General features: G+C 30.9%; 4 protein-coding genes and 1 non-coding gene across 9 annotated transcripts; 2 read left to right on the top strand and 3 right to left on the bottom strand.

Moving 5' to 3' along the window:
• Window positions 1–2388: 2388 nt before the first annotated feature.
• On the bottom strand, window positions 2389–2461 carry Trnar-ucu. The gene has a single exon. It is a non-coding gene; the product is annotated as a tRNA-Arg (tRNA).
• Window positions 2462–3236: 775 nt separating this feature from the next.
• Window positions 3237–7340, top strand: LOC111035244 (oral-facial-digital syndrome 1 protein homolog). Of its 2 annotated transcripts, none has more exons than XM_022316781.1 (8): window positions 3237–3704; window positions 3804–4002; window positions 4105–4355; window positions 4663–4839; window positions 4896–5130; window positions 5638–5768; window positions 5837–6041; window positions 6103–7340. In XM_022316781.1, the coding sequence occupies exons 2-8, from the start codon at window positions 3856–3858 to the stop codon at window positions 7177–7179; spliced, it is 2223 nt and encodes a 740-aa protein (XP_022172473.1). In that variant the 5' UTR covers window positions 3237–3704; window positions 3804–3855; the 3' UTR covers window positions 7180–7340. The 2 variants fall into 2 exon arrangements, with proteins under 2 accessions (XP_022172473.1, XP_022172472.1); XM_022316780.1 differs by having other exon boundaries at window positions 3237–3720.
• LOC111035245 lies at window positions 7168–9479 on the bottom strand. The gene is made up of 3 exons (XM_022316782.1): window positions 8022–9479; window positions 7418–7639; window positions 7168–7356 (listed from the first exon to the last, which is right to left on the bottom strand). The coding sequence occupies exons 1-3, from the start codon at window positions 8202–8204 to the stop codon at window positions 7222–7224; spliced, it is 540 nt and encodes a 179-aa protein (XP_022172474.1). The 5' UTR covers window positions 8205–9479; the 3' UTR covers window positions 7168–7221.
• A 1513-nt stretch (window positions 9480–10992) lies between these two features.
• Window positions 10993–15661, top strand: LOC111035247 (dynein light chain roadblock-type 2-like). Of its 3 annotated transcripts, none has more exons than XM_022316787.1 (4): window positions 10993–11878; window positions 12032–12176; window positions 12278–12445; window positions 15289–15661. In XM_022316787.1, the coding sequence occupies exons 2-4, from the start codon at window positions 12095–12097 to the stop codon at window positions 15345–15347; spliced, it is 309 nt and encodes a 102-aa protein (XP_022172479.1). In that variant the 5' UTR covers window positions 10993–11878; window positions 12032–12094; the 3' UTR covers window positions 15348–15661. The 3 variants fall into 3 exon arrangements, with proteins under 3 accessions (XP_022172479.1, XP_022172478.1, XP_022172477.1); XM_022316786.1 differs by adding an exon at window positions 12644–12698 and having other exon boundaries at window positions 10993–12176; window positions 15289–15364; XM_022316785.1 differs by having other exon boundaries at window positions 10993–12176.
• LOC111035246 (XK-related protein 6-like) lies at window positions 15411–18849 on the bottom strand. Of its 2 annotated transcripts, XM_022316784.1 has the most exons (6): window positions 18605–18849; window positions 18196–18542; window positions 18032–18133; window positions 17582–17796; window positions 16268–16423; window positions 15411–16087 (listed from the first exon to the last, which is right to left on the bottom strand). In XM_022316784.1, exons 2-6 carry the CDS (start codon window positions 18489–18491, stop codon window positions 15642–15644), a joined length of 1215 nt encoding a protein of 404 aa, XP_022172476.1. In that variant the 5' UTR covers window positions 18492–18542; window positions 18605–18849; the 3' UTR covers window positions 15411–15641. The 2 variants fall into 2 exon arrangements, with proteins under 2 accessions (XP_022172476.1, XP_022172475.1); XM_022316783.1 differs by having other exon boundaries at window positions 18196–18848.
• Between the last annotated feature and the right edge of the window lie 979 nt (window positions 18850–19828).

Below are 19828 nucleotides of genomic sequence, written 5' to 3'. Positions count from 1 at the left end.
CAATTATAATAATAATGTTATCTCTATACTTTTAGGCAATTAAACAATTATTTCCACTTAAAAGTTTAAAAATTAAAATCCAAATTTATACCTATTGATTATAAACAAAAATAAAATAAAATTTTAAAATTCTAAATTAGAGTAAAATCTTCGAATTGTTTTAAACGATTTAACACTACTAACTGCATAGTGGCCACTTCAATGTACTTGAAACCATAATATTATCAATGTTATATAAAACTAAAATCCAAGCACCAAATTGAATTTTACTTTGAAACGGATAAAAAATAGTTGCAACTTTTTTATCTGTTCGTATATAATATATATTGTTTAGAAACTTTATTTTCACTCGAACACTTTCACTAGGTACGTGAGTTGTACTTTCGAGCAACAAATGCAAAACAGTCCACGCCTAAGTCGCACATAAATAAAATAGTAATATCCACTAAAAGCTACACAATATGTACGTCGTACGGGCATATGAAGCATATAGGTTGTTCCTTATAGACTTGGGACAACTAATATCAACAATACAGCGTGCCTAAAAAATCATAATGGGATCAAATTTGATAAACCTATAGGATGTAACTATGTAGTATGTAAGTCACCAAAATATCGACTTTCGAAAATATTTTTAAAAAAATAAAATAATGATAGCGTGAGTAAAAAAATTATCATAACTCATGTTATTAAGTGCCTAATGTTTTATTTTTCGATTTAAAATTTAAGATGATCGCTACAGTAGTTAATTTCAGGAGTAATCTTTTGATGTTAAGAAAAAGCGAGAGCAAAGGATAGACCTCAGAGAAGTAGATTTAAAACCGTTGAGAAACCTCACTTGCGCTTAAATAAGGCACATATTTTATGGTTTTATAAATGTACAGTGAATACAGACAAAGTGCATGATCCATTTAAGAGGGTACACTAATTATCTCAAAAAGTTTTACTTTTTTTGAATTTTTATTTTTTTTTAAATTTTAGATTTATGCTTTTCTAAAACTGTATGGTATTTCAATTTTTTCGAACTTATATTTATTGGCAAAACCACTGTCAACTTTTGATTTTCAAATAGAAACATATTATTAAAAAAATGTCATAGGTAAATTGATAAAAATATTTTTATGAATTTTCGCATTAAAATTTTTATTTTATGATTTGAGAGATACAGTTCCTCTAAGTTTGGTGGTTTAAGGAGGTGTTATAGTCGGTAGAGCTACAAATATCCAATAATCCAAATAAACAGTTTTCTACTAATTATTCGACAAAATGCGGCATGTCTATACGAAGTCGATATGCCAATAAATGATTTGGGTTCAAACTACAATAGTTATCAGTCCAGTGGCGCCGAAATCCATGCTAACTTCGGGCCATGGCCCGACCACTTTTTTTAAAAATGTGGCCAGACGGCCACATTTTATTTACATTATAACTTTATTATGGAGCATGAGTATATTAAATCCACGTCACTGTAATTACGAGTAAATATATATTAAGGCAGGTAGGTACTTCTATATTAAATAATTAATATTTTGAGGCCGCGAAGTTCCTCGAAATGGCCCCACCACATTTTCAAAACCTCGACGCCACTGGTTATCACTCATTAATAATTGTTACTTTGGGTTGAACGGTATCGAATTCATCACTTATAGCTCCTGGTCTTTACAAATGAATTAATAGTATAAACAAACCACCTTAAACCACCAAACTTTGAGGAGCTGTATCCACCTATCTCGCAAACGAAATAACAAAAAATAAAAATTGTAATGCTAATATTCATAAATAAAATGGTTTCATGAATTTATGACCTTTTTATCATATGTTCCCATTTGAAAATCAGAAGTTGATAGTGGTTTCACCAATAAATAATATAAGGATGAAAAAAATTTTAATATTATACAGTTTTATAAAACCATAAATTTAAAAAATTATAAAAAAAAGTTAATACTTTTTGAGATAATTAGTGTACCACCTTAAATAGATCACCCAGTATATTTTTCCAATATCTGCCGAGTTAATGCAGATAAAATTTATTTGTATAAAATAACAATGTCAGTTTTAAGAGAGGATGCTCCCCACGCATTTGTTGTCTCCGTCTTACCAATTTACGACATAGCAAATGTTCATTCACTGGTTTAAATAGTGTGCCGTTAGTTTTGATATTAGAGTGTGTTATAAGACTTTTAGGTAAGTAAAAAGACAAGGAAGGTACTGGAGAACTGGGCTGACCGCCTGATGGCAACTGTGGTTGCACTACGCCGCATGCGATCAATCATATTTTTTAACTTTAATTAATTAAAACAATCTCATTAGTATAAAAACAAATTATTAAACAAATCCACACAAAATTTGAAGAAAAAAAAGTGGAAAAAAATGCAAAAAATCACCGTCCATCCCTGGTGGGGATCGAACCCACGACCTTTGGATTAGAAGTCCAACGCGCTATCCTCTGCGCTACAGGGACATCTGCGTGCGTCGAGTAAAATGAGACTATTTGACTGCAACGTTTAATAATTGTATTTTTTATCATTATTATCATACAACTTTTTCTATTTATGTAGTTTCTTTTCCCTATTACATCGCGCGCTAATATTTCATGTAGTCAACCAACAACCAATCAACCGTACAATCAACTTCGTAATTTAACATCACATTGACACATCCACTAGCTTTGTTCACGAATAACTCTTTCTGCATAGCAAGTAACAATTAGATGTCACAAATGACAAATCTTGAGTCGTGTTTCGGTAAACCGGTTAGACCACATGAAAATAGTACATGCTAGACAAAATCTACCTATGAGAAATCTAAAAAATTAATGTATAAAAGATTTTCTTTAAAGATCTTGCATGCTACACAGCATCTTGGTCACGTCTACCTAGGACTAACTAGTAAGGAAGTACCTTTCACCTAACTAACAATTGTTTCTATATTCTCTATTCTATATTTCTGTGTAACGTAACCAATCTTCTAAGTACGAACTACTATATTATACCATAGTACCATACTATGATAAAGAAAAGAAGTATGTCAGAAATTCGTGACGTACCTACCATTTCGTCAATTGATGCACCAGTGATGATGGAGTCACCAGCGGACCAATGAGAAACAGCGGAATATTTACGTCACAGTACAAAGACAAGATAACGTCAGATAGTACAAGGTCCATGGTGGTAACGTTGCAGAATTCTGTGGTAACACATTAACGTTTACTTATCAGTTATCACTTTATCAGTTTATCAGGTAGCCGCGTGAATATGTTTTTGTTTACGTTTTCTGTTGTTTCCGGTTTTCTACAACAACTTTCTAGTTACTACTTACAAGTTACGACTTTACAAAATAGTAAATAAAAGCACATTACCAAATACTCTTACTGATGCCCGACTTATATCTATCGAGTATCGACTACTGACTAGTGATTATCCAAATAAAAAGGACACTTAAGAGTAATATAATTATATTATATTATACTAACTTTTCCATAGTATGTTATATTTTATATGCAATTTGGGTCTTATGATGTAGCTATAAACTACACTGACCGAGACGTTATAACTACATTTTGGAACTCATTTACAAGTTTCCAGTGATACTGTTATTATTATTATACTTGCCTAACTTAATCTACCACAATATGGACATTGATAAACGAAAAAATGATTTTTTAACTTCTCACAATACCTGCTCCGAAATTGCAGACATTCAAAGTAAATTTTACTCTTGGTATGCCGTTTTTGTAGCTGAATCGTTACCTACTTGATTTGTTACATGTTCATTTATTTTTATTTTGTTTTACGCCTTTGAAGGTTTGAAGATAAAGGGATCATTAACAAGCTGCGAGCACACATCAAAGAACAGATGATCACTGCTCTAGAAGACAGCCCTACTTGGAATACTAGCAAAAGAAATGTCACCTCCCCAAAGATTCAGGCCATCAACCTCTTAGTTGCTGATTTTCTAATGAAACAAGAAAATTTGTTCGCATTGTCCGTGTTCATTACGGAAGTAGGTTTCATTTTGTACATTTTGTGATATTACACAATTACGCATACTTACATTATAATATAATTGTATTAAATTTCATCTAAAAGTTTCATTTTTGTCTAGGTACCGTTATTGTGCAATTTACATGAGTTCTCTTCCTATGTAAATAGTTTGGGCGATAGCATTCAAAAAATTCCAGTCACCAAGCCTAATTTTCAATTAAATGATGTTCAAGATATTCTAGAAGCATTAGGCATTCAACCGAGTTCTGATATCTCAGAATTGACGTGCCAATACTATTTTAATGAAAAACAAAATCATTCATTGTTGGCTTGCCTGTTCAAATCTATCTCTACTATAACAAATAACCTCAGGTGTCAAACTATCATAATACTATAATTATTTTTTTTTTTTAAATGTAAAATAATTTTAAAACATTCAAAATTACACTGTACCCAATACCTGCTAGTAATTTCTCTGATAATATTTATAAAAACAATTTTAATTTTACAACATTAGTAGATGTATAATTATTGAAAATTTAAAATGACGAAAACCCTATCAAAAACTAGAAATGTTTATCGTCTTCACTTTGTCCAGATAGTTAAATTATATTTACACATATAATAAGTAAAATATCAACTGCTTTTCACAGTATGTTAATAATTTCCTTTATTGCAGTCAATACAATGAAGTTAAAGTTAACCAAAACTGTAAGGAAACAAACAAATCTAACAATATACAGAGTAATACTTATGAACATAGATTAAACAGTTGGCTTGTAAGCGTCGAGGATATCCTGTGTTCATTCAATTTAAACGAAGGACAAAAAAATACTTTGAAAATGTTATTAAAAAAGTAATAATATTTAATAATTACTATAAAGCATTATTCTTAACAGTTTTAATTTCCAGATACCACCAAAATAACAATGCCCAAGAAGCTACTGTGTACAAAGAACACTTAAAAAAACTAGAAAAACAGAACAAGGAAATGGTTGAAAAAGTTGCCGATGTAGAACAAATGCTGGCTGCACATTTTCATTCTCGTGATAATAAATTTATGTTTCAAAAAGAAGAAGTAGAATATGCCACACAACAGCTCCGTTTAGAACAACAGCAGCTCTATCAATTAATTAATATATTTGAAGTAAGTGAGCAATTTTAATTTAAAAAGCAATTAACTAGTTAATTGTAAGTAAGTCATGATATTCTCTGACTTTCTACAGACTTTAAGCCAGGTTCACATTACTTCACAGCTACGTTGTGTGTCATATAGTGTCAATCAAATCACATTCTGATTGGAGATGACTTTTTTGGTACCATGTACCAAATTGTAACTGAATATACCAAGAATTGACTACAACTTAACTTTTGAAGTAATATGATGCCCAGTTATAACCATAGTTATGCTCGATACAAAAGACAACGTAGTTGTGAATCCAGCTTTAATATTCTATGTGATAGAAATTGAAACAATTTTTTTTATTATTTTGAATTAAAATAATATTGCACTTTTTGATTTTAAATTAATTAAATTTTAAATTGAATTCTTATTTCTTATGCTATAAAATATTTTACTAATTTACAAAACATTATTCAAATATTATTTATCTTAATAAAATAAATAAATAAATTATAAAACTTCATGGTACAGGAAAAAGAAAAGTCTATGCAAGAAAAATTGAATAAGTCAGAAGAAGAGTATAATAAAAAACTACAAGATATTGAAAATCAAAAATATGAATTAAAATTAAAAGAAATGAACATTTTGAGCCATGAAAAAATGTTAGTATTATTGATACTTGCACCTATAAAATTATAAAATATGCTTTGACAATAATGGATGCTTTCAGGTTAAAAATGGAATCACTGAATTGCATAAATGAAACCAAAATTAGCGAATCCAATCAAATTAAACGGCTACAAGAACAAAATATTGATTTGGCAAAACAATTAGGGGAAATAAAATCTAAACTTGACAAGCTTGAAGGATATAAGAAAATTGAGCTGACATGTTCAAAAGAAGTTGATAACAACCCTCAAAGAGATTCTTTGTTGGTTAGTTAAAATAGTATTTGAATATTTTATAAAAGTTTGAAATTATTTTTTTTATTTACAGGATCGAGAAATGGTAAAAAAATTGCAAAATGACAATGATGAGTTGCGTGAATTTATAAAAGTTCAGCGACAAAGAATTGAAGAATTGTCAAATAGAGCATCAAATTTGGCGAAACAAATTGAAAAAACTCATCAAGTACCATTAGCTAAGACAGACTATGAAACTAGAAATGTAAAAAAAAAATTGTGCTTTGTTGACAATCCCAGTAAAAACAACCATTATACCAACCAAAACATTTCTTCAACAACCACAGATTATTCAACAACTGTGTTAGATTCTGATAACCTAACAGAAGATGACATAATACAAGAAGCCGAATCCAGACTGAAAACTTTAGAAATTAATACAGCAAAAGTAGAACAAAACTTGAAAAATTTCCAAATCAATCGTTCACGCCACAGCATAGATTTCAAAGCAATTAGAGACAATAGTAAGTCATACAACAAAATTTGTTCAAACTTTTCAGACGACTCCGATTTAGATGCATTGAAACGCAGCAGTAATAGAATTAATTTAAAAGAGCTTGCCAACAAGATTGGTTATCATCGATCTATCAGGCGATCTATTAACCATTCACAGTCTGAATATGATACAAGCCCTGAAATCTTACGAAATACCAAATTACAGGATTATACCAATTCTACCAATATTTCGCCAATAAAAATATTGTCATCCAGTATTGGAGAAAATTGTGTGCACAAAGAATCACCTGTAAATAAAGTTAGTTCAAGAACTGATTTTCCAATTAGCAAATCTAATTTTCAAACTGAAGTTTCACTGAATAGATTTAATATATCTACTCAAATGCCAAAAGAAAACAAATTACAAAATGAATCAGATGCAAAAAACAGGCTCCTTCCTGACACTAACAATGATGTTCAAAATAATGATAATGTTGACATACAATCGCTTAAACATACAGAAAAATTTGATTCACCACATAAAAGAACTTCAGTAGAACGAGGTAGTTCAAATGGAGTGGATACTGTGTCAATGAGTAAAAAATTACCAGAAAGTGATCACTCAATTTCATTTGGTAGCAATAAAACTGATAAATCTTCAGACTTTTGGGCCTAATAGTAATATTTTTTATTTATTTTTATATAAAATGTCAAAGTCTTATGATTTATTTTGAACAAGCATGTTTACATATGCCACAGATATCAAGTCTTTTTCTTCAACTCCCATATGAGACATCAGGTCTTCTGCAATAGATTGTCCATCCTCGACTGTTTGGCTATCGTTCAAAACTACCTAGATGAATAATAATAAGAATCAATAAATTTATTTTTTAATGACATATTCAAAAACTTACTTCTAATTCCACAAAATCCCCAAGCCCATCAACCCTATCAAAATGCACTCTAGTTTGGCCAACCAGTATCAAATTTCTTTCTTTTTTCACGACTCCCCACGTACCTAAGGCATTTGTAAGTAATTTTTCTATATCTTCATTTACTTGGCATTTATTATAAGAACTTAACTTTGGTCCAGTGCTTTCCTCGCGGTCATAATAAATTAACTCATTAAAAAGTCCCTGTGAACATGATAAATACATTATAAGTATGTAATATTTTATACAAATACAACAATTATCTTTAGTCAATTAAACTATTAATGTTTTGATTTACATGGTATATTATATTGTTACTGTTATACCCAGAGTCGTACATTTTTAATTTGTGGAGGGCTGGGGAAAAGTACTCACTATTTTAGTATTTGTTGTTTAGGTAAACACCTTTCATTTCTATTTGGAAAATTGAATATTTAAAGATTATCACAGAGATAGAACATTGTCTAGGATAACATATTATGTAATTATTATAATATTTAGAGTTTTTTAACACTTGTATAGAAAAATCCCAACATTTTTCATGTGTACATTCAAATAACTACAGTCAAAATTATTTATTTCCTACCATTTGTCTGAGTTTCAATTTGCCACATTTACCTGCCGGCAAATTGAAAAACGTGTCTTTTTGTCTCATGACCACGGAATCCTGGCGGACGTCGTAGGCGGCATTCGACTTCAATGCTAAAATGCGCTGTTTGACGGCCTCCAAGTCTTCGACACGCGCTTTGATCTCTACGTTTCTGGGCATGATTTCGTTTAGCAAGTATGTTTTACTGCGCGACAAATCTGATGAATTCAACAACACTTGAATCCCGAGTTCTTGTCAACTTATGACAAAAATGCCGGGAAAATTTAAAGACGGCAAACTGTTCAGTGCTCACAAGTTCACGTTCACCTAAGTATAGTAACTGAATAGTAAGACGAGTAGGCACCTTTTTTTTACCTACATCAGTTCTCGATAGGTATTACACTACATTAGTACTCGTATTATTTATTATCAACTCGAGGCCCGTCTTCTATAATTGGCGGGAAACTATCTCCGTATCAGTAGGCCGTTAGGAAAAAAAAGAAATTATTCAGCAATGAATCAAGGTTTTCGAGGAAGAAATTGGAGTGTAACGATACGTATCGGGTTGATTTGGAGCGTTCAGAAGTTACACGCGCAATATACAAGTGATACGTACCAGATTGCTGTCGGTACGCGTAACTATTCCCTATTGATACGTATCGAATATTTCTTCTTGAAAATCTTGGATTAAGGATTTATTTAAATATAATTTAAAATAAATACGGAACAGTTAATACATTACGACTTTAACCTATTAAGCCAAGAATTGAGTAGTTTAAACAAATAATATATGGATGAATCACTGAACTGTATAGTGTATACTAGTATACAGTTCAGTGGTATGAATACGTGGGGATGCCAGGAAAAACCTATACTATAGTCGTGACGCGGCATGTTCTCTCGTGAAACAGAGTATATTATTAAACATTTTTTAAATATAAAATTTTGTGCCTATTCTAGAACTAATTTTCCTTCCGATTTGTTTACAGTCGTAGATAGGTAGATCAGTAGGTGCTAAATATGATGTTTTGTTTTTATTTAAACATTTTGTTTTATTTTTTTTTAATTATTATTATGTCATTGGCAATCTGACATGAACATGCTTCCGGCACGGCATCTCTAATATGTACCGTACATATCCTTTTTCTTTTTAATTTCAAAAGGACAAGGCCCAATCAAAGACATATATATCTATTTATTGGCCCAATTAATACAATATTTGAACAAGTATTATAACCACGAACTAAAATATCTTAGTCCACGATATTAAGTTAATACTGTAAACAGTATAAACTAATAACAATTGATCGATTATGATTATTAAAAATAAAGAAATAATACCAAAATGGATTGAGAATCAATCCACCTCGAATAATACATTTGAATGTAGTACAATTACAGTTAGACTGCTGTCTAGGATGGAACATTTTTTAGTCCATTTAAGGGGCGGTAAATTTATACTGGCATATTATTATTGTATATATTAATTGTATCAATAAATAAATAAAATTGATTTTATTATATATTTTAATTATTATTATAAGCTTCTGTTAAAACTTTAAAAACAATTGTTACAGCTCAAAATTGTTTATTGTTTTCGTCAATTAGTTGAAAAATAATATAAATAATTACAAAAATATTTAAGGTTAACTATGAACAGGTAAGTAGAGCAGGTTATGAAGAAATGATTTTCAAATCTCCAATCTAGGAGAAAGATATAAATGTATTAATCAGTAGATTATTATCATTAATAAAATTATGAAAAAAAAATGCAAGAATGCAATTTATTTTTATAACATAATATATTATTATTATTACTATTACATAGTAATCGGTAAAAAACAACAAAGTTATAATGTTATTATAAGTAGGTAATATTGTGTACCTATACAGCGTATAATTATTATAAGTTATACATTATTATACTGTCATACTGTCCATACTGATAAAATAAATAAGTATAATCGCCACAATATATTATATATGAAGAATATTCAAGTGGGGAAAGAGATACCCCAAATGTTTTAATCCCTTAATAGTATAAACTATTCAATATCTATGATTTTTTTAATTTATTATTAATTTGTATTTTTGATATTTTTTTTGCTTTAAAATTTTAAGAGTGGGGACATTAAAATCCAGGAATCGAACTTAAATTCAAAAGATATTAATTAATATATTATATTATATATTTATATTCTTAATAAAATTAAAAAATATGCAGAAGAGAAAAAAAACAGTTTTAAATTTGTGAAACTGCATAGCATTATTAAAAAAAAATTTTTTTTAATTAATAATTATTTGACTAATTGTTGATACATTATAGTTTTATATTTGTTCAAAACAAAAATGTTAAAATTAAATATATAGGTAGCCAGGTAGGAACTGTGGTTAGAAAATAATAACTATTAAATACTCGTACATTTTTGTGTTACAGTTACACATATGTGTCCCAATCTCCGGGTAAGTACCCTTAAAGGTAGATACACTAAAAATATATATTTCATGTGTGGACCAATATACCCGGCCAATAAAATGAAAACCAACTTTGTGTACTTGTGTACCAAGCAGATAGCAGTTGGACGTTTTTTAAAGACATTTCAATCGCAAAATTATGATAGCAAGGGATTAAGAGGATGTCACACCCGTATGTGTTGTCCCGTCTTACAAAATGTACAACATAGCAAAAACTGTTTTGCACGAGAAAACTATTTTCTCGCACCATATTTGTTGTAGAACTACCAAATTTTCACAACACGTAAAGAAGAACTTTATCTGTGCAACAGCGTATTTTTTTTTTATTACACTATCCAATTATTTTTTATAGCAAATGGAAAAAAACAAAAAAACAAAATGTTTAGAAGCAAATAATTTTTATTGTATTTATGTTATCCAAAATATAGGCACGCTGTTGCATAGATAATGTTCTACTCTATATGTTCAGAAATTTTGGAGCCACTACTACAAACACAGAATGATAAAACAGTTTTTGCTATGTTGTACATTCGTAAGACGGAGACAACACAGCGCGTGTGACGTCCTCTTAAAACTAGAGCATTAAACTGTAAAGTTAGGTTTTGACCATACGTCCTGTTAAAAAACCAAATTGCACCACCTGTAAAGGTAAAACCAGTATTATAATCGAGCCCTGAACCACAGAATAGGTGAATAGCCAATAGTTGGACTGGATGGAGGTATTTTCGATTTTAGAATATCACGGTGTGGTTTGAAAACTACCGTTGTTATAACCGAAATTATAACTAGCATGCGGGCCACTCTATTGCAAATTGTAGGTAATTAGCAAAAATACCGTATGTATTTTTATAACTTAAAATTTATATTATCATAATAATTACAAACACAATTTTTAAAATAGATGTATAATTTTCATGGGTTAAAACACTTGAAGAGCACGTCTTTTAAACTCACCGAAAATAATAATTACCGTGGTAGTGTTCTCAGAATTTGCTAGGCATAACCGGTAATACCGTAGATACCTGTAGTAAAAAAATTAAAATACTGGATACCGGTATTAAAATTTGAAATACCTCCAGCGCACTCAGCAGCTATCCAGCCGATGGATATTATTTGCACTCCATGTCAAGCACAACTCGCAAATATATGACTATCAACGGTATAAGGCTCGTTAAATCAAATCCATCTATGGCTGGCTGGTAGTGCGGACTGAGGGTCATAGAATTATAGAAATTCATACGAATACGCTGGTAAAATGATATAATATTGAAATATTCTATAGCCGCTTTATGTACGCAGCTGCTGTGGTGTAAATAACACATTAAAATATTATACACACTAATTAGTTACCTACAGAGAGTTTACTGCGCATCGTACAGGTAAAGTTCGTACTCGAAAATATTTTTTTCGTGAATCAAAATAAATTCTATACTATATCCCCGAAGTTACCTTGTCGGCGAATTCAATACCTACCTGCCTTTTTACCGAAATAAGTCGCGGGCCATGTAATTTACATATTATATAAATTACAGATAAACCTTACCCGAATAACTGCAGCCCGCGGCCGGTATAAAATAATATTGTTTTAAAACGAAATGGCTACTCAGATAGAAGAAACTCTGAAGAGAATTCAAACCAGTGACGGTGTCATCGGCTTCGTAATAGTTAATAACGCTGGTATGCAATCTGCGGACATCGACAGTGGTCGACACGCACCCGGAAGGTCGGGTCACATAGTTAACTGTACTTAATAATTGTTCGTAAAATGTTTTTTTCAGGCATCCCGATTAAATCCAACATGGACGATGCAATGTCCGTCCGGTACGCTGGATTAGTGCAGCAGCTAATCGCAACATCACAAACCGCGATCAGAAAAGACGACGCGACTGATAAACTGACGTACCTGCGGTTGCGTACCAAACATAACGAGATCATAGTCATACCAGGTAAATGGTTAAAACAGATCTGAGATCGGGGACGGCTTGAACCACCGGGAAATTACCACTGGCCCGGACAATTGTTGGCTGAAATACTTTTACTATTGTAAAAGTTTTTGGTACAATTGTAAAATACTCAGCACCCACTATAATTAATTTAAAAAATTTCTCTATCTGCATTTTGATTTTCCCTGGTTTTCCCTACAGGTATACAAAATCACAGGGGCGGTTCCAAGCGAGTGGCCAAAGGTCTTTTGCATAGGTAGAGCTAGTGTTTGATGTATTATTTTTTCTCAATATATAATTACTCTTATTATTTCACTAAAATACTTAGGTATATTTATTTTTTAACGCAAGAAAATATATAAGAATATTGAATAATGATTGTAGGGGGGCGGGGCTAAGTCCATCTAAGCCCTTTTGATCTCCGACCATGGTCTTTAGCTCCCCCTCCCCCTTTGTAAATATTAAATCGTAATAAATAGTCAAAAAGGTAGACCATACTTTAGTGTAATGTAATTTAATATTTTTTAAGTAAGGTACCTATAAATATTTATATCTATAACACAGTCGTTCATCTCCTGCGCATCAGCCACCTGCGATTGGGCGGACGAGTCTATTGCCCGCAGACAGGTACGTATCACAGTATAATTTTGGAGACGTTGGAGTAGTCTGTTCGTCTGTAACTGGACTCCTCGAGTATAATGCGCCCAAGTCGACGTGTTCCGTCCCGGGCCCGGAAATAACTTCGTAACAGCCGAGCGCGTCTACACGTTCCATTTACGGCGCAGGAACAGACACGACTGATGTGGACGTGGTCGGCATGTGTGACAATAATGTACTAGTGGGCAGTGGGTTGGCGGGTATTTTTCAATAAGCTAGTCCAGTATTCTCGCGCACACACTCACAAACTCCATCAGATCCGCGCAGCACATTAACGGGGCTGAACGAATCTGTGTAGCCAGTCGACGGGTTTCGAATAAATCGTACGGGCGAATGTCCGTGTACCTACGACGTCTTCAAACTCTTGCGAAAATGAATCGTAAATTCGTCGTCATCCTGGTCCGCTGTCGGTGTCACGGTTTCCTCCGACGTCGCTCGATCAGCATGGTTGTAGCCGCTGTTTTGGGCGAAGCACTATCTCGAGAACTTCCAACGGGCAGCGTATGAAAATGATGAGAACCAAAGTCGCCATCATGCTGAACACGTTGTCCGCGTGTCCGTCCTTTCGTCCAATACTTTGCACAGACCAGTCATTTGTTCCGCGTCTTTCGTTAGGTCCTTGCGTTTATTTCCCGTTGAAAAAACCGATTGACTTTCACTGCTTTCGCGTTCATAAATTTGCGGTCATCATATATGGATTGCCAATTTTTCTTTTTTGCTGTTCATCAGTTTCCGCTTTGTCGAACCAGTCGGCCCACGTTGATCGTTTGTATTTGCTGGGGCGGGCGTCTTGAAAGTCGCTTAAGGGAACCGTCACTATGAAAGTTTGTTCAGTACATTTATTGATTTATCTTCAAAATACACGTTACTCTTTGCGTTATATGTATTATAATATACTATTACACACGTGACTTTCAAATGTAAGAACTGACAGCGACAGTGAACAGGCAGGGTTGGGCAGTATCTTAGATACAGTTGCATCTTGTATCTTGATACATTTTCAGTCAATGTATCGAGTATTTCATAAAATAATTTAATCAAAAGATACTCGATACATTAATGCGATACTTTGAAAAATTACCTAATTGTTTATAAATATTTTCACTCGCCTACCTAGTAGTAGTACATACCAACGCGACTGTTCGACTATGTTTTAGTATAATCTTAATGTATAAAATACTATAATAATATGTGTAAAAGGCGAGGCAAATTTAAATTTATACATACATACCACAATTTAATTCCAGTATTAATTAAATACGTAGTTACAGGTGATTTTTCGAAAGCTGTAGCAGAATAATAATTAATTGTGTTGTAGAATATTATTAAGTTATTAAACATGGGGTCTTCATTAACTAATTAATTAAATATACATCTAACTATGTGGAAGTAAAATTAAAAAAAAAAAACTTGTGACTAATTTTATTTCGAGTAGGTATCTAAATAGGTACTTTAAATGTAAGTATCGAGTATTTGGATACTGATTTTTGAGTATCTTGCCCATCCCTGCGCATAGGTCCCATATTTTTATATTATACGCAAATGAACAATGCTTGTTTTTGTAATAATGATAAGTGTTAATCGCATGTCGATATATTATATGCTCATATATTAAAATTACGTCATGGTCGAAAATAATTGTAGCTGGATGCTTGCTCAAATTGAATTATATTAAATTTGAGCAAGCAACCAGCTATTACTATTTTCGACATGATAACTAGATTTATGCCATTTTTCTGAAAAAAATATGTAGTCTCCCTCTCATCATTTCAGGTTTATAGTTGGTTTATCCTAGAGAGCCTTCATAAAGCCTAATTAAAGCTCTTTAGCTTATCCCACAGTGTTACTCTATGGTTTATCCACAATCCAGATAACTTTTATCGGTTTAATCTTATTGTCTTATAATATATTTATAAATTCAGTTTCACTTTTGACACCATAAGTTTAACGATTATTGAAAATTATATAATTTATTCATTCTTGAGACATGCTTTTTAATAAAAATAATAATTCTTATGTTTTGCAATTAATTTATTAAAATAATTAACTCATAGAAAATGTATACAAAATTATTTTTAGTCTTTATGTCAATTTAGTTTAAGTATATAGTATAATCATCTTAGATATTACATGAGCATGAGATAAAATAATATAAGATAATTATGTACATAACCATTTGTTTGTTACAGATAAACATTATACCATGGTGGTAATTCAAAAACCAACTGGCTCTAGATCACCAATGTAAAATTGGCTAAAAATTGCTATATTAATGTTTATAATATAATATATAAATAATTAAACAATTGAATAACGTTTAAAATAGTTTTAATTTATTAAATGTAAAAAAATATAAGTTATAATTTAATTTATCAATTAACAGATCGTTTGATTTTAAGAGGACGGTATACCTGCATGTGTTATAGTACCTGCACGGATATAACACATGCGGGTATAACATGTTCTTAATGATTTTATCCAGGAATGTCCTCAATAAACCTGTTTGCATTATAAGTGCTATTATATGGTTTAGAAATATCATTTATGTAAGTCGTAATGTGGTATGAGGATGGAAAAATTTGTAATATATTACCATAAACAAAATTCCAACAAAAAATGGTGTTATTGAACCTATCATCAACGGATAGTAGTACCACTGGTTTTGATCTTTACCAGTGATGGCCCAAATAATAACTGCAGCTACATTTTCTACCAAGAATAAACCGTAGTACCCTAAGTAACGATTTCTCGAATTGCCTTGGCCTTCACTGGGTGATAAATAGGTAAATATGTAAACGAGACCGAGTATTGTTGAAAAAAAAAACCTCATGATTCCACTTTCTTCAGATTGGTTGGATGGCATACAAAATGTTACATTTTGATATTTGAAAATCCAAAATGTCATAAGGAGCCAATGAACCATACAAACAATACCAGTTAACTGTGGCCACACTATAGCAGCTAAACTAATAGACAAAATTCGGGACACTGAAAAATAAAAATGTGTTATAGATGATGAGTATTATCATACATTTTAGATAAAATATTTTCATAATGTATTTAACAATATTATGATGAATTAAATCATTGTTGAATATAAGTTTAAAACTGGTTTTAAAATGATTACTATTATACACATTTAAAATCTAAAATCCATGTTAAACATACCTGTAATCATTATGTGCCATAAAAACTGTAATACTGTTCCTGTATTGCCTATGTTTTTTCGGTTTTCAAAAGCAATTCTTACATTTTTATGATATGAAGCCATAGCCCAAGCAATACCTATGGTTGAACTTGCAATAGATGCAGATTGATGAACAACTGAAATCAATAATAGTATATGTACTACCTATCATGAGTTACCCATTATAAATGTATACTAATATTCATACTTAAAATCATTTAAATGTAATCAAACAAAGACAACAAATATCTAGGCATTACACATTGATGAAAAATGTTAGCATACATTTAAATTATAGCTTAATAGTTTACTTTTAAGCAGTATCAATTTTTAAATAATTTAGTTTGGATAAAATATTTTAATAGAAAAAAAATACAATCATATTAAATGCTTTACCGGGTGTAGAAAAACAAACAGTGCAGTTTTGAAAGGTTAGAAAAAACGACAGAACTTACATAAATTAAATTAATTTTATTAATTGGTACATCATGCCATTTTATGCATAAGTCCTGAAAATGACTTCAAAATAATGATGGCCTCAACAGAAATTCATCGATGAGGGCAATTCCTGAAGTTTTCGGCCCCATTTTAGCATATTTCAACGAGTTCAGTAAATTTTTCTTCCTGCACTGTTTATTTTTAAACAGTTACAACTAACGTTGGTCTTTTCAAAATGAGATCGGTACAGGGGACAAAGCCAAGCCAATGTTTAGTAGGTGGCCGCCTGTACTGATCTCATTCTGAACAGATAATAATATAATATTACAAAAACCCAAAACTAAATGGTAGCTATTTTAATTTTAATATGAATAAACCTGAATAGGATATACAACTAAATGCTAGGCTTCAATGACTTTCAATAAGAATAGAAATTTACTATAAAAACTATTATTAATTTAAAGGTAAATACATCATTCAAAAAATTATTTTGAGTAAGGCCTGGTTAAAATAAATATGCATTTTAAAATGTCAACATTTTACAAATTTGGCATCTAAAAATGTTATCAGCAACAGCAACCCTGGATTGGCCTTGGCAAGCTACTGAGACAATCTTGGTGGGCCACTCAAAATATTGGCTGATGATGAGTGTTAGGCCGTAATTTTTATATGACAATGAGAAATTAGCACAAAAACTAATAGAAAATAAAATTGGATCAAATTATTAAACTGTACAGTAGCTGTAGCTATAGTCAAATGTTAGACATCCTAAAACTCGGTGTGCTGATACTTATCTTATCCAATGTTGACAATAAAAGGTATATAGTTAGAATTAAAATTACAAATAGTAATATTACTTTGAAAAGTTGAACCATGTTGTTTCTCAACCAAAACTATAAAAATTTGTAATATTTGTTGAGGGACAGCTTCTAAAAAACATTCAAAGATTCGCAACAATGACACATATGAGTCTTCTTTAGCCATTAAAGCATAGTAGTTTTTCTGTTCATCATAATTTCCTTTACGAGCAGCACTACGAGACTTTAACGCATATTTCAATACATCATAATACCTACATACAAAAAACTATATTACAACATTACAAGGCATATAAAATATTTTAAAATTAATAGTATTATTATCTATCACACAGAAAATTGTTATTGTTAACTACAGTAAATTGAAACAATATACTTAGACAGGTAAATAACAACAAATACATTTTATCAGATATAATTATGAGTTCAAACATTTTTATAAAAAACAATAAATCAACTATCTTATTTTATATTCTCATGATTACATACCTGAATACAGGAGCCATTTGAAGTATCAATAGGATTGGTAATAATAGTCGATTAGTTAGTAATTTTCGGGTAATTCTTTGCACATCTTCTTGAATAGAATAACTAAAAAATAAAACCAAAAATGAATCAAATCATTTATTTTTTAGCTTGAGAACTGTTCTAACATTTTTAAACTCATATATGTATTTATTATGGAAGGAACTGCTATAAAAATAACTGTCAACACAAAATAATTTAGTTTTCCATATCTGTAATACTGATAGGCGACATTGTAATCGATGCAAACATCAATAACATGGCTAACAATAGCTAAGACCAATGCAATTAAATCCCAATAGGAAATATTCAGATCTCTGGGGAGCTCATCTGGCTCATCCAAACCAGATTTAGATCTATTACTGTCAGCTTTGTGAACCAGATGTTTTGTAGTCGTAATGTCATCTTGATGCTGGTCCATCATATTGTTTCATTAGATCCGGAAGACTCCAATCATGAAATACCTGGCACATCACTTTAAGCGAAAATTTTTAAATACTTAAGTATACATTAGTTAAGTAAATAGTTTGGAGTTACATGATGCTTAGTGCTTATTGGCTACTGGTTAGTGCTACCTATTCAGTATTTAATATTATGTTTTGTACATTTTTATAATGTATTATAATTATAAAACAAAAAATTATAAAAATTGAAAAAACGAAAATCGTTTTAATGATAAAAATTGAGGATAGAAGTAGTGATAAAGCCATAGAGGATGGCTGATAATATAAACAGTACAAATAGTAAATACAGCCAATCAAGGTCATGTACACGATGCATACAGAGTGATTCACCAAGCATGCTCATCCCCATTTTTTCCTTTAATATATAATAATTTATGTAAATTCTGATTTTAGGAATTTTTAAACATACTCAATCATTTTAATAATTCAGAAACTACTCATTCGAATTATTTTGAATGTGGTATGTGGTACATCAAAATGTTCAAAATCCACTAATTAATTTACAGTAAAATAGGAGGGTTATTCTCATTTGAAAAACAAAAGTTTGTATCACCTGATCACCACAGGACACTTCTTGAATAGTACAACACAATTTAAAAGTCTGAAAATATGGTCTTAAAGTATATTTAAAAATTAAAAAATCAGATTTTGAATAACTGCATATTTGAAGATGAAAAAGGGAGTGATCATAGGCATTTAGTGAATTACCTTGTATAGAGAGAAGCCTATGTATTATACATTAAATAAATAGGTAACAAGAAAATGTTTAGTCTGTAGGCACTAAGATAGATCTACAGCTATCTAATATTACATAGGCACCTAGGTATCCTACATTTCTTCATTTTTATAGGCATATTATGCATTTTTACCCACATAAGAGCCATCTGATATAAAATTCTTTTGTACATCATTCTGCTGTTATTTCAATGTTTTTCTGTCATACACTCATACCTGCACCTTCAGTCTAATCTTCGATACAAGTCGAAGTGTTCAAAAATTACTTATTTCTGTCCAGCAGACAAAAAATATTTTTGTTTCAGACCGGCGGCCGGTAAAGTGGAAATCCCAGACATGAGAAACCTTGACACCTTGTATTACATTTTTGAGCCTTTTGAGTTTTGACCCAACCAACATTTTTCCAACAATATTTATAGAAGAAAAAATACAAAATTAAAGTATCTATGAATTGCCCAAAAAGAGTCAAAATATTTTGAAAATGTTACTATGCATATAATATGATAAAATAACATATTGTAAAATGTAAAATTAAACAATTAGAACATTTTTTTAAAACTAT

The sequence above is a fragment of the Myzus persicae genome, unplaced genomic scaffold (assembly GCF_001856785.1).
Source record: "Myzus persicae strain clone G006 unplaced genomic scaffold, MPER_G0061.0, whole genome shotgun sequence".
Taxonomy (NCBI): Eukaryota; Metazoa; Arthropoda; class Insecta; order Hemiptera; family Aphididae; genus Myzus; species Myzus persicae.
This window is presented reverse-complemented; position numbering and strand designations above follow the sequence as displayed.

Bases quoted from the DNA above. Each gene is read 5' to 3' on its own strand.
- LOC111035244 (XM_022316780.1), top strand. From the start codon at position 3,632: ATGGACATTGATAAACGAAAAAATGATTTTTTAACTTCTCACAATACC. The intron at 3,721-3,803 runs GTATGCCGTTTT...ACGCCTTTGAAG, and splicing joins CAAAGTAAATTTTACTCTTG to GTTTGAAGATAAAGGGATCA. The intron at 5,769-5,836 runs GTTAGTATTATT...GGATGCTTTCAG, and splicing joins ATTTTGAGCCATGAAAAAAT to GTTAAAAATGGAATCACTGA.
- LOC111035247 (XM_022316787.1), top strand. From the start codon at position 12,095: ATGGCTACTCAGATAGAAGAAACTCTGAAGAGAATTCAAACCAGTGAC. The intron at 12,177-12,277 runs GTATGCAATCTG...TGTTTTTTTCAG, and splicing joins CGTAATAGTTAATAACGCTG to GCATCCCGATTAAATCCAAC. The intron at 12,446-15,288 runs GTAAATGGTTAA...TGTTTGTTACAG, and splicing joins CGAGATCATAGTCATACCAG to ATAAACATTATACCATGGTG.
- LOC111035245 (XM_022316782.1), bottom strand. From the start codon at position 8,204: ATGCCCAGAAACGTAGAGATCAAAGCGCGTGTCGAAGACTTGGAGGCC. The intron at 7,640-8,021 runs GTAGGAAATAAA...TCATGTTCACAG, and splicing joins AATTGAAACTCAGACAAATG to GGACTTTTTAATGAGTTAAT. The intron at 7,357-7,417 runs GTAAGTTTTTGA...TTATTCATCTAG, and splicing joins GGGATTTTGTGGAATTAGAA to GTAGTTTTGAACGATAGCCA.
- LOC111035246 (XM_022316784.1), bottom strand. From the start codon at position 18,491: ATGATGGACCAGCATCAAGATGACATTACGACTACAAAACATCTGGTT. The intron at 17,797-18,031 runs GTATGTAATCAT...TTTTGTATGTAG, and splicing joins CAAATGGCTCCTGTATTCAG to GTATTATGATGTATTGAAAT. The intron at 16,424-17,581 runs GTAATATTACTA...TATTGATTTCAG, and splicing joins ACATGGTTCAACTTTTCAAA to TTGTTCATCAATCTGCATCT.